At 61.3% G+C, this 14267-nt stretch overlaps 1 protein-coding gene across 1 annotated transcript in view; it reads left to right on the forward strand.

Annotated features, from left to right (window-relative positions):
* DRC3 (dynein regulatory complex subunit 3) overlaps positions 1-14267 on the forward strand; it is a 58526-nt gene that overhangs the window by 28556 nt on the left and 15703 nt on the right. Inside the window, exons 6-9 of the mRNA XM_036296307.1 lie at positions 157-303; positions 6973-7092; positions 7912-8024; positions 9234-9408. Coding sequence (XP_036152200.1) covers positions 157-303; positions 6973-7092; positions 7912-8024; positions 9234-9408 — 555 coding nt within the window. The remainder of the gene's footprint in view (positions 1-156; positions 304-6972; positions 7093-7911; positions 8025-9233; positions 9409-14267) is intronic.

Consider the following 14267-nt stretch of genomic DNA (forward strand, 5'->3'; position numbering starts at 1 on the left):
TGACCAGAGGCCTTGGCACATGAGCCTGGAGCCCCTTGCACCTTCCTCACCTGTCACTCCGCTCGGCACTGGAGTTGTGGCCAGGCTGCAACTCTGGCAGATGCCAGAGAGAGCTGCGCAGCCAAAAAAGTGGATCTTCTCGCCTGTCCTCCCCAGATCATCTACCTGCGGCGGTTCAAGGACCTGCGAGCGCTCAGCCTCTCTGGGAACCCCATCGCCGAGGCAGAGGATTACAAGATGTTCGTCTGGGCCTACCTTCCTGACCTCGTGTACCTGGACTCTCGGCGGATCGATGACCACATGGCAAGTGTCTCCCTCTGGGTGTCCCAGCTCCGTGAGACAGTCCTCGGGCCCCTAGTTTCGGGAAAGGGACCCTGAGGCAGAGCACAGGGCCGCTTCCCCCTCCCTGCTCCTTTCTTGGCCACTGTCGGCAGGACCCTGGTGGCCAGCCTGGGTCTTGCTCATGTGGCCAGGCTCCTTCCACCCGGCACGGCCACTCTGGGGATTCCTCTCTCTGTCTCCCATTTGGCTGCCTCTCTGTGGTGGTGCCTGTGCATTAGGTCCGTCTGCGGAGCCTCCGGTCTGGGAGGGGTCCTGACGCAGCAGGTCTGGGGGGCTCAGTGGCACCACCTTCCTGACCTCTGACAGGCACTCCAGGAATGTCCCTCGTGTGGGTCCCTCCTGTTGTAGTTGGGTCTTTTTTTTTTTTTAATATATTTTATTGATTTTTTGCAGGGAGGAAGGGAGAGAGATAGTTAGACACATCGATGAGAGAGAAACATCTTTAGCTGCCTCCTGCACATCTCCTACTGGGGATATGCCCGCAACCCAGGTACATGCCCTTGACCGGAATCGAACCTGGGACCTTTCAGTCCGCAGGCCGAAGCTCTATCCACTGAGCCAAACCGGTTTCGGCTGTAGTTGGGTCTTGACTGCTGTTGGCTCACCCCTTGGTGGAGCTGGCTCTCGGGCTGGCTGACCCCCGTGTGTGAGCTGCCATGAGGGGCTGACCTGAGAGGCAGAATCTGCCACCAGGCTCTGGTGCCACCAAGACCGCCCTTTGGTGCTGCTTGTGGCGCTAACGGGTTCCTGCTCTCACGTTGTCTGACCCCTGCCACCAGCTGTGTTGGTTCTGGGGCCTCTTGGGGCGGGGGGAGGGGCCTGGGCGGTCAGTGTGAGACACCACCAGGACTGGCTCTGCGCTACCTGCTCAGAGCTGCAAAGGGATCCACAGTTTGTGGCCGCCTCTGCTGGGCCTGGGGGTGCGTGGGAGAGGCCAAGCTTTGCGCCAAGGCCAGCTTCCCCCAGCACCGAGCCCGGCAGCAGGTCGGCACCTGGAGACCATCCTCCGTGCCGGCTGCTGTCACAGGAAGAGCCTGCGGCGGACGGTCACCATTAGGGGCGGTGGTGCTGACCAGGGTGATGCGGCTCAAACTTGCACAGTGCTGGGACCGAGGCTACTCAGCACCGGCCTCTGGGCCCGCCCAGGCTGGCCCCTGCCAGCTGCCGTGGGGCCTCAATGGTGGGCGGCCTCAGGGAGTGGCAGGTGGGGCCAGCAGAGTTCCCCAGCCCAGGGAGGACACCCAGATTTGGCCCCGGAGGGAGGGCTGCGCGCAGGGGCAGTGGTGCTGGTCGGGCTGCGAGGGAAGGTGGTCCCTCCCTAGAGCCACGCAGCTCAGCCTCTCCCTCCTCCAGAGCTTCCAGAGAGTCTGCCTCGGGCCCAGCCGGCCGCAGGCGCTGGGGCCTGTGGCCGTCACGAGGATGAGGATGGGGCGGGTTTCGTGGGGGCAGGGGGGCAGCACCTGTCCAGTCTCTGACACCCCAGAGATTGCCCTCAGGAGCTCTCCCAAAAAGTCTACCCCATGGGCCCCGCCTCTCTCTGTACTGTCTGATTCTCTGACAAAGAAGTTGAGGAGACAAAGTGTGAGGCTAAGCAATTGGCCAGGATCACAGCTCATGGCAAAGCCGAGATTCCCCTCCTCTGTGTAGGCCCAGAAGCAACATGACAGCAGCCATTGTGCACGTACACACCAAGCAGACGGCATTATTTCACGTAGTTTCCACCGCAACCTGTAAGGCAGGCTCTGTTCTCACCCCCAGCTCCCAAGGAAAGCTGTCCCAGGTGGGCCGACACGCCCAGGAGCTGTCCCAGGTGGACTAACTCACCCAGGAGCTGTCCCAGGTGGACTAACTCACCCAGGAGCTGTCCCAGGTGGGCCGGCTCACCCAGGAGCTGTCCCAGGTGGGCTGACACACCCAGGAGCTGTCCCAGGTGGGCTGGCACGCCCAGGAGCTGTCCCAGGTGGGCTGACACACCCAGGAGCTGTTCCAGGTGGGCCTGCACGCCCAGGAGCTGTCCCAGGTGGACTAACTCACCCAGGAGCTGTCCCAGGTGGGACGGCAAGCCCAGGAGCTGTCCCAGGTGGACTAACTCACCCAGGAGCTGTCCCAGGTGGGCTGGCACGCCCAGGAGCTGTCCCAGGTGGGCTGACACACCCAGGAGCTGTACCAGGTGGGCCTGCACGCCCAGGAGCTGTCCCAGGTGGACTAACTCACCCAGGAGCTGTCCCAGGTGGGGCGGCATGCCCAGGAGCTGTCCCAGGTGGACTAACTCTCCCAGGAGCTGTCCCAGGTGGGCCTGCACACCCAGGAGCTGTCCCAGGTGGACTAACTCACCCAGGAGCTGTCCCAGGTGGACTAACTCACCCAGGAGCTGTCCCAGGTGGACTAACTCACCCAGGAGCTGTCCCAGGTGGACTAACTCACCCAGGAGCTGTCCCAGATGGGCCTGCACGCCCAGGAGCTGTCCCAGGTGGGCCTGCACGCCCAGGAGCTGTCCCAGGTGGGCCTGCACGCCCAGGAGCTGTCCCAAGTGGGCCTGCACGCCCAGGAGCTGTCCCAGGTGGGCCGGCACGCCCAGGTGCTGTCCCAGGTGGACTGACTCACCCAGGAGCTGTCCCAGGTGGGCCGGCACACCCAGGAGCTGTCCCAGGTGGACTGACTCACCCAGGAGCTGTCCCAGGTGGGCCTGCATGCCCAGGAGCTGTCCCAGGTGGGCCTGCATGCCCAGGAGCTGTCCCAGGTGGGCTGGTGTACTCAGGAGCTCAAAGCCAGTGTAGTCAAGCTGGGACTTGGACCCAGGTCATCTAGCAGCAAAGCCTGTGTAGGACTCGCCCCAGCACAAAGGGCCTGTCCCCAATGCACTGCTGGCCAGCCCACTGCCTGGCCTGCCTGCTTCCTTGTCTTTCCAATGCCCACCTCCTTCCCATTTCCCGTTGTGGGCTAGTCCCCTTTCACTTGCTTCTCATTCTCTGCTGCTTCCGTGGGATCTGGGATCCATTGTGGGAATTGCCACCACTGGGAGGAGATGGTGCCCAGCTTGTGCAGCGTTGGCAGCAGGGCTAGGCTATTCCTTGTGTTGGGAGCCAGGGAGACGGAGGCCTGCTGGCCTGCCCATCTCGCCGGAAGCTGGTGCCTTTCCTGAGAGAAAGGAGCCGTGTCTGCGGCACAGGGAGCTGATGTGCAGAGTGCCCAGGAGAGCGTGGGGGGCAGAGGAGGGCGGGGGCAGATCTCCCTCACCCTCCCAGGCTTGGACTCAGGTGCAGGCCCAGCCCGTGGAACTGCTGCTTTCCAGGTGGCTCCACTGGCATCTTGCTCTCACGAAATCGTGCGACAGCTCACTGCACAGTTCCAAGGCCCATCCTGCCTCCTCTCCTCGGGCCCAGGCGTTGCCGTGAATGGCAGGTAGCAGCCGGCCTTCTGCTGTGCTGGGAGGAAGCGAAGACTCCTTTCACGGTTCAGAGATTTGCCTGGAAGCATCAAGATAAATAATAAGTACAAAACTGAGCTCTGCAAAACTGGGGCACCTGTCTGTCCCGGGCCAACCACTGTCTGCCCCCAGCACTGGCCTCCATGCTGGGGGGTCAGGCAGTCGGAGAGCCAGCCCAGCCACAGCCACCACGGCCTCGTGCAGCTTCTCTGCTGCCTCCCGGCTCCAAGGAGCTCCCTCTGTTCCTGTGAGGCCACTTTTGAGTTGAGGCCCTGGGCTGTGCCTGAAGCCTGGCCCTCCCCTCTACCCAGCCCCCGGGATGGGCAGGGGCTGATCCCAGGGGCTGGGGGGGGGGGCATGGAGACAGGCCCGAGGGTCAGGGTGCTGCCAGCAGGGTCCGTGGACGATGGAGGCCCAGGGAGAGCCCTCAGCAGTCTTTAGCAGAATTCACACGGGTCAGAAGTTCAGGGACCTGAGGACTGCTGTGGGGACTAGGGGAAGAGATGGAGATGGGGGAGCGGAGGCAGGGGCCATGGTCCAGAGAGATCGAGAGGAGGTGGCCTCACTCAGGACAGGCTGCGGGAATAGAGATGAGAGGAGAGGCTGGATGCTAGAGATGTTAAGAACACACTAATTTATTGACATATGAATCCGTAAGGAGACAGAATGTAAGTGTGCAGCTCGATGAATAGCTGGATGTCAACATGTGCAGAGTGAGCTGTCTGCAGCCAAGGCCCATGCTGAGGTAGAACACTAGATGGACATGTGTTCTGACATCCTGTGGGTTAAACACTGGGCCGGCCCTCAGCACAAGACGGGGAGGCTGGGGGGCTCGGAACTGCGCGGGCTGGGGAAGCCCGGCCTTCCTGCACGGAGCCAGCACCCTGGGAAGGAGACACACGAAGGCGCCAGGAGGTCAGAGCATGGGCTGAGGTGGATGTACAGGATGGTAGCCACTGGTGGTGGTTTGCAGATGGATCTACAGCATGAGTAGGAGTTGGCTGAGTGAAGGCAGAAGGCAGAGCACATGCGAAGGCCCTGGGTCAGGAGGCAGCACTGAGCGGCCAGTGGCTGGAGCTGGAGAGGAGAGGCGGCGGTGTGGAGGGGTAGGCAGGGCCCTGCAGGCCACAGCAGGAGCTTGCTGTAACTCTATGCCCAAGAGGAAGCCACACAAGGTGAGTGAGGGACTGGTGGGATCAGGTTTGCATTTAACAGATTGCCCTAGTCGCTCGCTGGGGCGGGCTGGACAGAGTAGAGGGGGCGGGAGCACAAGGAGACAGCTAGGAGACTGAGGCAGGCCCTGGACAGAGAAGATGTGACAGGTTAGAGAGGCGATCAGTGATTGGGCGGGCCTGGGACAGCCTGGGTCTGAGGAGGAAGGGAGGGTCCTGGGCGCTGGCTGGCTGGGCGCCGCTCACCTCGGCAGGACTCTGGGAGGGCAGAGGTCCAGCTTGGACAGGGGTTTGGCAGTGCTTTTGAGGCAGCCAGGAGGCACGAGGCAGCCAGAAGCGTGGTTCTGGCGTTCCTAGGTGGGGCTGGGCTGGAGGCAGAGACCTGAGTGTTGTCAGAGGGTGAAGGGTCTGGTACACGCCTGGGTGTGTGGAGTGAGCCCAGAGGCTGAGGACCAAGCCCGAGGGGCACCGGCATCCCCAGCAGGCACAGGAGGAGGACTGGATGGGTGAGGAAAGCCAGGAGGTGGCAGGGCACAGAGCCAAGGGCTGAGACCCTGTGACCAAGCCTGGGACCCAAGTCGGTCACTTCACCTCTCCCGCGTGCGCCTGTAAAAGGGCCGGGACACTGCGTGGAGGGCTGTGGGCTGTGCGCCTGGGGGCTCGTCCTGCGGCCCCGCCTCTGGAGTGGCCTCACAGACCCCGGCTGCCGCGCTGCCCTCCGCACCCCTCGGTCCTTCCCTGCTCTCCCCAGGGCTCAGAATTCTTGAAGGGGCTGTGACTGCCCTGCAGGTGCTCAGTTGGTTGGAGCGTCATCGCATACACCAGGAAGTTGCGGGTTCGATTCCCAGTTGGGGCACATACCCAGGTTGCCGGTTCCATCCTTGGTCAGGGCGTGTGCAGGAGGCGGCTGATCCATGTTTCTCTCTCACATTGATGTTTCTCTCTCTCCCTTCCTCTCTCTCTAAAAGAAGCAATAGAAACATATCCTTGGGTGAGGATTTTTTTAAAAAGAAAGGAAAGCGCTGTTGTCCAGTCAGCATGGCTCAGTGGTTAAGCATGGACCTGTGAACCAGGAGGTCACAGTTCGGCTCCCGGTCAGAGCACGTGCCCAGGTTGCGAGCTCGGTTCCCAGTTGGGGGTGAGCAGGAGGCAGCCAATCAATGATTCTCCCTCATCATTGATGTTTCTCTCTCTCTCTCCCTCTCCCTTTCTCTCTGAAATCAATAAAAATATATTTTAAAAAGAAAGAAAGAACGAAAGGAAAGCACTGTTACTGGTCTGCCTCAGCCAGGGGCTGGCCCTGCCCTATAGGGTGTGGGTCAGGTGACCTGCAGGTTCCTGACTCAGGCAGGAACAGTTTCACCACCGAGTCCAGGGGAAAGTGAGAGTAAGTTTATTAAAGCTTGGGACCACGAGGCCAAGGAAGGGCCCCTGGAGACAGGACCAGGGGATAAGCCTGGGACAAGCTGCCACTGCCCATGGCTCCCCTGGGTGCATGTCTTGTGGGCACCCTTAGGGCTTAGGGTAGAAGAAGCAAAGTACATGCCCAAGGAAAGGGGAACACAGATTTGCTCAAAGAAGAGCTCCCATTGGCACCCTTTGTCCTGAGGGTTTTATCTGTTCTCTATGGGTGGGAATTTTAGGGGAGGTCAAGGGGTGGATCTCCAGGGGTGAGTGTAGTACTGCTGTAGCAATAGGAGTGGGGCGTGGGGAGTTCCACTCTGTCTTGGGTTGCTCTGGCTCTGATGGTTTTTTGTTCTCTCTCTCCCTGACGAGGGTGATTAAACCACCGCTCCCGGGTGTCTCTGGTGGGGAGGACAGAATCCTGTCATTTATCGGCTGGCTGTCCATTGCTCAGCCTGTCCAGCTGTTTCTTCAGCTGTTTGTCTGTTTCCTCATTCCACTTGCCAGGGCATTTTCCTAGGTTCTTACTAACCTGTCTCAGGGCCATGAGGCAATGAGCATTGTCACCCACACCCCGCCCGCCCGGGGCCCTGGCCGAGGCCGGTGCTAACACGGCCTGTCCCGCAGAAGGAGCTGGCGGAGGTGAAGCACCAGTTCAGCATCGACGAGTTGAGGCACCGTGAGCACCTGATTCAGGCCCAGCAGGCGGAGGAGCAGGCCCGGCAGGCGGAGCTGGAGGAGCACCAGGTAGCTGGCCCCGCTCCGAATGCTGGCCCCGGGGCTCCAGTCAAGTTCAACAAGGGTCCAGGGCCCTTGACCTAGAAGCCTGCCTTGGAAACGTGTTGTGCAGCAGGGCCTAGCTCTGAGGAAGCATGTAGACTGTGCTTCTTCCCAGGCCTGGGCCCCGGCCCTGCCTTGCTCTGCCCACCACCTGCCGCAGGGCCAGCCCCGCCTCAACCCAGACCCCACCTGCCTTACGTCCCCGAGGAGCAGGCTGTCAGAGCAGGGCCTTTCCTTGGGGACCCCGGGTGGTTCCAGGGCACCAGGAAGGCTCGGGTCCCTGTTCAGCATGTCCCTCCAGCCTCCCTCCCTGTCCCACCGCCTTCCCCCTGCTGGCCAGTGCAGCCCAGTGTAGCCTCTGGAGCACCCGGAGTGCCAGGCCCAGCACGCCTCCCTGCCGGCTTCCTCCCAGGGCAAGTGTCCACCAACCCCAGAGCCGAGCGCTGGCCAGTGCGGAATCAGTCACTGCTCCCAGCTGTGCTCTGGCGCCTCGGCCAGGCAGACTGCATTAGAGAGCACTCACCCCTTCCCTCCCTCTCTCTGCCCACAGGCTGCGTTAGGGAGCACTGACCCCCTCTGCCCACAGGCTGCATTAGGGAGCACTGACCCCCTCCCTCCCTCTGCCCGCAGGCTGCATTAGGGAGCACTCACTCACTCCCTCTGCCCACAGGCTGCATTAGGGAGCACTCACTCCCTCTGCCCAAAGGCTGCATTAGGGAGCACTCACTCCCTCTGCCCGCAGGCTGTGTTAGGGAGCACTGACCCCCTCCTTCCCTCTGCCCGCAGGCTGCCTTCGTGGAGCACCTGAACGGCTCCTTCCTCTTCGACAGCATGTATGCTGATGATGTGGAGGGCAGCAAGCTGGCCGCTCTGCACGGCGTGGGCGAGCTCCTCGAGGCATATCCTTTCAAGTTCACGCTGCCTCTCTGACCGAGCTCGGCCCCAGGACACCAGCCTGCCCGAGCCAGTCCTTCCCACACTGGGCCTCAGTTTCCCCATCTCTCTTTGAGGCCTTGTCCCCGAGCGGGGTCCCCGCGGCAGGCAGAGCAGGTGGCAGCTGCGCAGAGGTGCGTGGGCTCCGGCCCTGACCGGCTGCATGGCCGCCTGTATGCTCCAGGAGCCGGGAGCTTGGAGATGAGCACGGCCTGGGTGGTCTGTGGCCCAGGCCCCGGCGTGTCCCTGGTTCCTGCTGTGCTGGGACGCCCCCCACACGGCGGCTGCACAGTCCCACTTCCTTCGGGGAGCTCGCCCAGAGAGGTCGGCTTGTCCCTGCGCGCGGTTAGGTGGGAGGCGAGCGCCGGTCTGCGGAGCCTGGAGCCTGAGCTCCTCCCCGCAGGCCAAGCCGCGGGCGGTGCTGCGCCTGGTGTCCAGGCCGTGACGGGGGTCAGCCTGTTGCTTAAACCCTCAGCTGAGGGGCTCCGGCTGGAACCGCAGGGCCCCTGGTCTGGGCGGGCTGAGGCCACGCGATGAGCCACAGGGGGTCCATGGAACCAACCCCCTGAGTGGGAAAAACGCACATTTAAGATCCCCACACTCTGAAAAGAGGGGCAGGAGCCGGTCGAGCATGGGGCTGAGCAGAGGGCAAGAGCAGGGCTTTGGGTCCGACCGCCACCTGCCAGCTGGCCACCTGGCTGGCCTCCAGGCCGCAGCGCCTGCCCGATCGCAGGCCTCCCAGGACCTCACGGTAGAGTCACCTCGCCCTCCTGTGCGGGCGATGAACCCAAGGCCCCGAACCGGACTTGAACCTGGGTCTCTCTGCTTCCAGCCCGCGGCCCCACCTCTGCCAGGCCCCTCAGTGCCCTGCAGCGCCCAGGACCCTCAACAAAGGTGCCCTCCAGCCAGCACAACAGAGACAAAACACACATGGCCCGCTGTCCCCCAGGAGTCTCGGTGGGACCTGGGTTAGCACGTCTCCCCTCTGCCCTGCAGCCTCCGCCCGCGGCCCCGCCTCCTCCCCTCACGCAGGTGTGTTCCCGCGTCCCTCAGGCCCAGGGTGGCGAGGCCCCCCCCGTCACCACCTGAGCCTCCAAATCTCAGCTGCCACCTCTGCGAGGGGCCCCCGCTGCCATGGGCGCCTGAACCAGCCACAGCTTCCTTAACAGCCTCACCTACAAGGACAAGTTTGTCATCATCTGCCTGAACATTTTCGAGTACGGACTGAAACAGCAGGAAAAGCGGAAGGTGGAGCTCGACACCTTCAATGCATGTGTCCAGGAGGCCGTCCAGGAAAACCGGGAGCAGGGCAAGCTCAGGATCGCCAAGTTCGAGGAGAAGCACCTGCTGGTAGGCCTGCCCTTGCCCCCAGCCCTCTGCCCCCCCGCCCCCCGCCCTCTGCCCCCTGCCCCCTGCCCCAGGTGCCGGTGCCAATCTGTTGTGGCCCTGTCCCTCTGATGGCCCCGAGGCCCTGGTGCCTGGTCCCGTTCGCCAGGCTCACTGAGCTGGTGGTGGAGCCGACCCTCAGCCTTCCACCGGCACCGCCAGCCACAGCGGCGCTAGGGCCTGGCTGAGCGGAGCCTGAGGCCAAGGCGAGAGCCATCCTCACCATGACATGGCGTGATTACCATTACGATGGTGACTGCTTCTCTTCAGGCAGATGTTTTCTGAGCTGCATGGTTATTGCCCAACTGCACTGGGCGGGGCTGCGCACCTGCAGCCCGCTCCCGCCGGCCTTAGCCAGCGGTCTGCTTCTGCCAGCCCGCTCCCACCGGCTTAGCCAGCCGTCTGCTTCTGCCAGCCCGCTCCCACCGGCTTAGCCAGCCGTCTGCTTCTGCCAGCCCGCCCCCACCGGCCTTAGCCAGCGGTCTGCTTCTGCCAGCCCGCTCCCACCGGCTTAGCCAGCCGTCTGCTTCTGCCAGCCCGCTCCCACCGGCTTAGCCAGCCGTCTGCTTCTGCCAGCACACTCCCACCGGCCTTAGCCAGCGGTCTGCTTCTGCCAGCCCGCTCCCACCGGCCTTAGCCAGCGGTCTGCTTCTGCCAGCCCGCTCCCACCGGCTTAACCAGCTGTCTGCTTCTGCCAGCCCGCTCCCACCGGCCTTAGCCAGCCGTCTGCTTCTGCCAGCCCGCTCCCACCGGCTTAGCCAGCCGTCTGCTTCTGCCAGCCCGCTCCCACCGGCCTTAGCCAGCCGTCTGCTTCTGCCAGCCCGCTCCCACCGGCCTTAGCCAGCCGTCTGCTTCTGCCAGCCCGCTCCCACCGGCTTAGCCAGCCGTCTGCTTCTGCCAGCCCGCTCCCACCGGCCTTAGCCAGCCTGTCTGCTTCTGCCAGCCCGCTCCCACCGGCCTTAGCCAGCCGTCTGCTTCTGCCAGCCCGCTCCCACCGGCCTTAGCCAGCGGTCTGCTTCTGCCAGCCCGCTCCCACCGGCCTTAGCCAGCCGTCTGCTTCTGCCAGCCCGCTCCCACCGGCTTAGCCAGCCGTCTGCTTCTGCCAGCCCGCTCCCACCGGCTTAGCCAGCCGTCTGCTTCTGCCAGCCCGCCCCCACCGGCCTTAGCCAGCGGTCTGCTTCTGCCAGCCCGCTCCCACCGGCTTAGCCAGCCGTCTGCTTCTGCCAGCCCGCTCCCACCGGCTTAGCCAGCCGTCTGCTTCTGCCAGCACACTCCCACCGGCCTTAGCCAGCTGTCTGCTTCTGCCAGCCCGCTCCCACCGGCCTTAGCCAGCCGTCTGCTTCTGCCAGCCCGCTCCCACCGGCCTTAGCCAGCGGTCTGCTTCTGCCAGCCCGCTCCCACCGGCCTTAGCCAGCCGTCTGCTTCTGCCAGCCCGCTCCCACCGGCCTTAGCCAGCGGTCTGCTTCTGCCAGCCCGCTCCCACCGGCCTTAGCCAGCTGTCTGCTTCTGCCAGCCCGCTCCCACCGGCTTAGCCAGCGGTCTGCTTCTGCCAGCCCGCTCCCACCGGCTTAGCCAGCCGTCTGCTTCTGCCAGCACACTCCCACCGGCTTAGCCAGCCGTCTGCTTCTGCCAGCCCGCTCCCACCGGCTTAGCCAGCCGTCTGCTTCTGCCAGCCCGCTCCCACCGGCCTTAGCCAGCTGTCTGCTTCTGCCAGCCCGCTCCCACCGGCTTAGCCAGCGGTCTGCTTCTGCCAGCCCGCTCCCACCGGCTTAGCCAGCGGTCTGCTTCTGCCAGCCCGCTCCCACCGGCTTAGCCAGCCGTCTGCTTCTGCCAGCACGCTCCCACCGGCCTTAGCCAGCTGTCTGCTTCTGCCAGCCCTCTCCCACCGGCTTAGCCAGCCGTCTGCTTCTGCCAGCCCGCTCCCACCGGCCTTAGCCAGCCGTCTGCTTCTGCCAGCCCGCTCCCACCGGCCTTAGCCAGCTGTCTGCTTCTGCCAGCCCGCTCCCACCGGCTTAGCCAGCGGTCTGCTTCTGCCAGCCCGCTCCCACCGGCTTAGCCAGCGGTCTGCTTCTGCCAGCCCGCTCCCACCGGCTTAGCCAGCGGTCTGCTTCTGCCAGCCCGCTCCCACCGGCTTAGCCAGCTGTCTGCTTCTGCCAGCCCGCTCCCACCGGCCTTAGCCAGCGGTCTGCTTCTGCCAGCCCGCTCCCACCGGCCTTAGCCAGCCGTCTGCTTCTGCCAGCCCGCTCCCACCGGCTTAGCCAGCGGTCTGCTTCTGCCAGCCCGCTCCCACCGGCCTTAGCCAGCCGTCTGCTTCTGCCAGCCCGCTCCCACCGGCTTAGCCAGCCGTCTGCTTCTGCCAGCCCGCTCCCACCGGCTTAGCCAGCCGTCTGCTTCTGCCAGCACACTCCCACCGGCCTTAGCCAGCTGTCTGCTTCTGCCAGCCCGCTCCCACCAGCTTAGCCAGCGGTCTGCTTCTGCCAGCCCGCTCCCACCGGCTTAGCCAGCCGTCTGCTTCTGCCAGCCCGCTCCCACCGGCTTAGCCAGCCGTCTGCTTCTGCCAGCCCGCTCCCACCGGCCTTAGCCAGCCGTCTGCTTCTGCCAGCCCGCTCCATTCCCAGTGTGTGCTCATTTGCTCTCAGGTGGGGGGAGCATCACATAGTTTACAAACATTGGTCCCTTTTTTTTTTTAATGAGCGGATGGGTGATCATTTTATTTGCTGGGGTCCAGCCCCAGCAGGTCCAGGGGTCCCCAAAGGTGTGGACGGAGTCGGCAAAGAAGGAATGACACGGAAACAGCGTTCAATTGATCAGCAGCCTAGCCAGGATCTCTAGCCAGGATCTCCAGCCAAGTTCTGGTCAGGATCTCCAACGAAGTTCTGGTCAGGATCTCCAGCCAGGTTCTGGTTAGGATCTCCAGCCAGGTTCTGTGTCCATGTTCTCTTGCTAGGTTCTCCAGCCAGGTTCTGTAGCCATGTTCCCTCACTAGGTTCTCCAGCCAGGTTCTGTCCAGGTTCTCCAGCCAGGTTCAGTCACCAGGTTCTAGTCAGGTTCTCTTGCCATGTTCTATCCAGGTTCTGTAGCCAGGTTCTGTCTCTAGGTTCTTCAGCCATGTTCTCTCGCTAGGTTCTGTCTCTAGGTTCTGTCTCCAGTTTCTGTCCAGGATCTTTTGCCCTGTTCTCTCCAGCGAAGTTCTCTGTCTCTAGGTTCTGTGTAGGTTCTGTGTCTAGGTTCTGAGTCCTGTTGTCTTGTTACATCTGTATTTATACCAGTTGATTCCAATCCTATCAATCTCTATCCCAAAGGTTAGGGCGTTTCTTATCTCCATTCTAGGGAGTAAAGATTATGTAGCTTAAGCATGATTGTTCATAGTTAAAGTGATTAATTACCCGCCTGGCACTTAGTTAAGGGGTTTTATTCCCTCCCTAACTTCAGGGGAAAATCCCTACCTGGGGAAACAACCTTTCTCAGAGAGGTGACCTTGGTTAAAACACATAGTGCCAAGAAGGTGACAAACATATTAAGAACAGTATGCGATATATGCCAGGTCCCTTGAAACAGCAAGGATGGACCGGCTCCCGGCAAATTCCCCATTTTTTATTTTTTAAAAGCAGGCATTAAAAAGAAAAACCCCAAATGCTCTCTTGTATCCATTTTAAGAGTAGGATTGGCGCTTTCCGCTATTACCTGAGTCCTGATCTATCAACCCAGGGAGAGCTTGCCAATCCTGCACTTTCCCGGGGTGGAAAGGCTGCAGTGGGGTTAAGGATAAGGCTCCTTGGGCCTACCTCCTCCCATGCCTTTACATTTACCTTTCCTTCCTCAGAAAAGCATGGACATACTTCTTGTATAAAACGTTCTGTCTGACTGGGAGTAACCTTAATTCCTCTGCTAGCAAGCATATGTGTTAAAAGATCAATACAGAGTCTTATTTCTTTAGACTCAGTATGGCACATCTTCTTAATCTAAAGATCAATACAGAATCTTCTTTCTTTGGACTCAGTATGGCACATCTTCTCAATCTAAGTTCTGTACTATCAACCTTCTTACCCTACTTATCCTCTATAGGGGGGTCTGCAGCACCCTGGTGGAGTCCTATCCGTCCCGAGTGGGGGGGGGGGGGGGGCTTACCTAGGGGAATCCTGTTCCAGGGGTTCCCAAAGGTGTGGACGGAGTCGGCGAAGAAGGAATGACACAGAGACAGCGTTCAGTTGATCAGCAGCCTAGCCAGGATCTCTAGCCAAGTTCTGGTCAGGATCTCCAGCGAAGTTCTGGTTAGCATCTCCAGCCAGGTTCTGTAGCCATGTTCCCTCACTAGATTCTCCAGCCAGGTTCTGTCCAGGTTCTCCAGCCAGGTTCAGTCACCAGGTTCTAGTCAGGTTCTCTTGCCATGTTCTATCCAGGTTCTGTAGCCAGGTTCTATCTCTAGGATCTTCAGCCAGGTTCTCTCGCTAGCTTCTGTCTCTAGGTTCTGTTGCCAGTTTCTGTCCAGGATCTTTTGCCATGTTCTCTCGCTAGGTTCTGTCTCTAGGTTCTGTCTCCAGTTTCTGTCCAGGATCTTTTGCCCTGTTCTCTCCAGCGAAGTTCTCTGTCTCTAGGTTCTGTGTAGGTTCTGTGTCTAGGTTCTGAGTCCTGTTGTCTTGTTACATCTGTATTTATACCAGTTGATTCCAATCCTATCAATCTCTATCCCAAAGGTTAGGGCGTTTCTTATCTCCATTCCAGGGAGTAAAGATTATGTAGCTTAAGCATGATTGTTCATAGTTAAAGTGATTAATTACCCGCCTGGCACTTAGTTAAGGGGTTTTATTCCCTCCCTAACTTCA

Source organism: Myotis myotis, unplaced genomic scaffold (genome assembly GCF_014108235.1).
Source record: "Myotis myotis isolate mMyoMyo1 unplaced genomic scaffold, mMyoMyo1.p scaffold_m19_p_29, whole genome shotgun sequence".
NCBI classification, from domain to species: Eukaryota; Metazoa; Chordata; class Mammalia; order Chiroptera; family Vespertilionidae; genus Myotis; species Myotis myotis.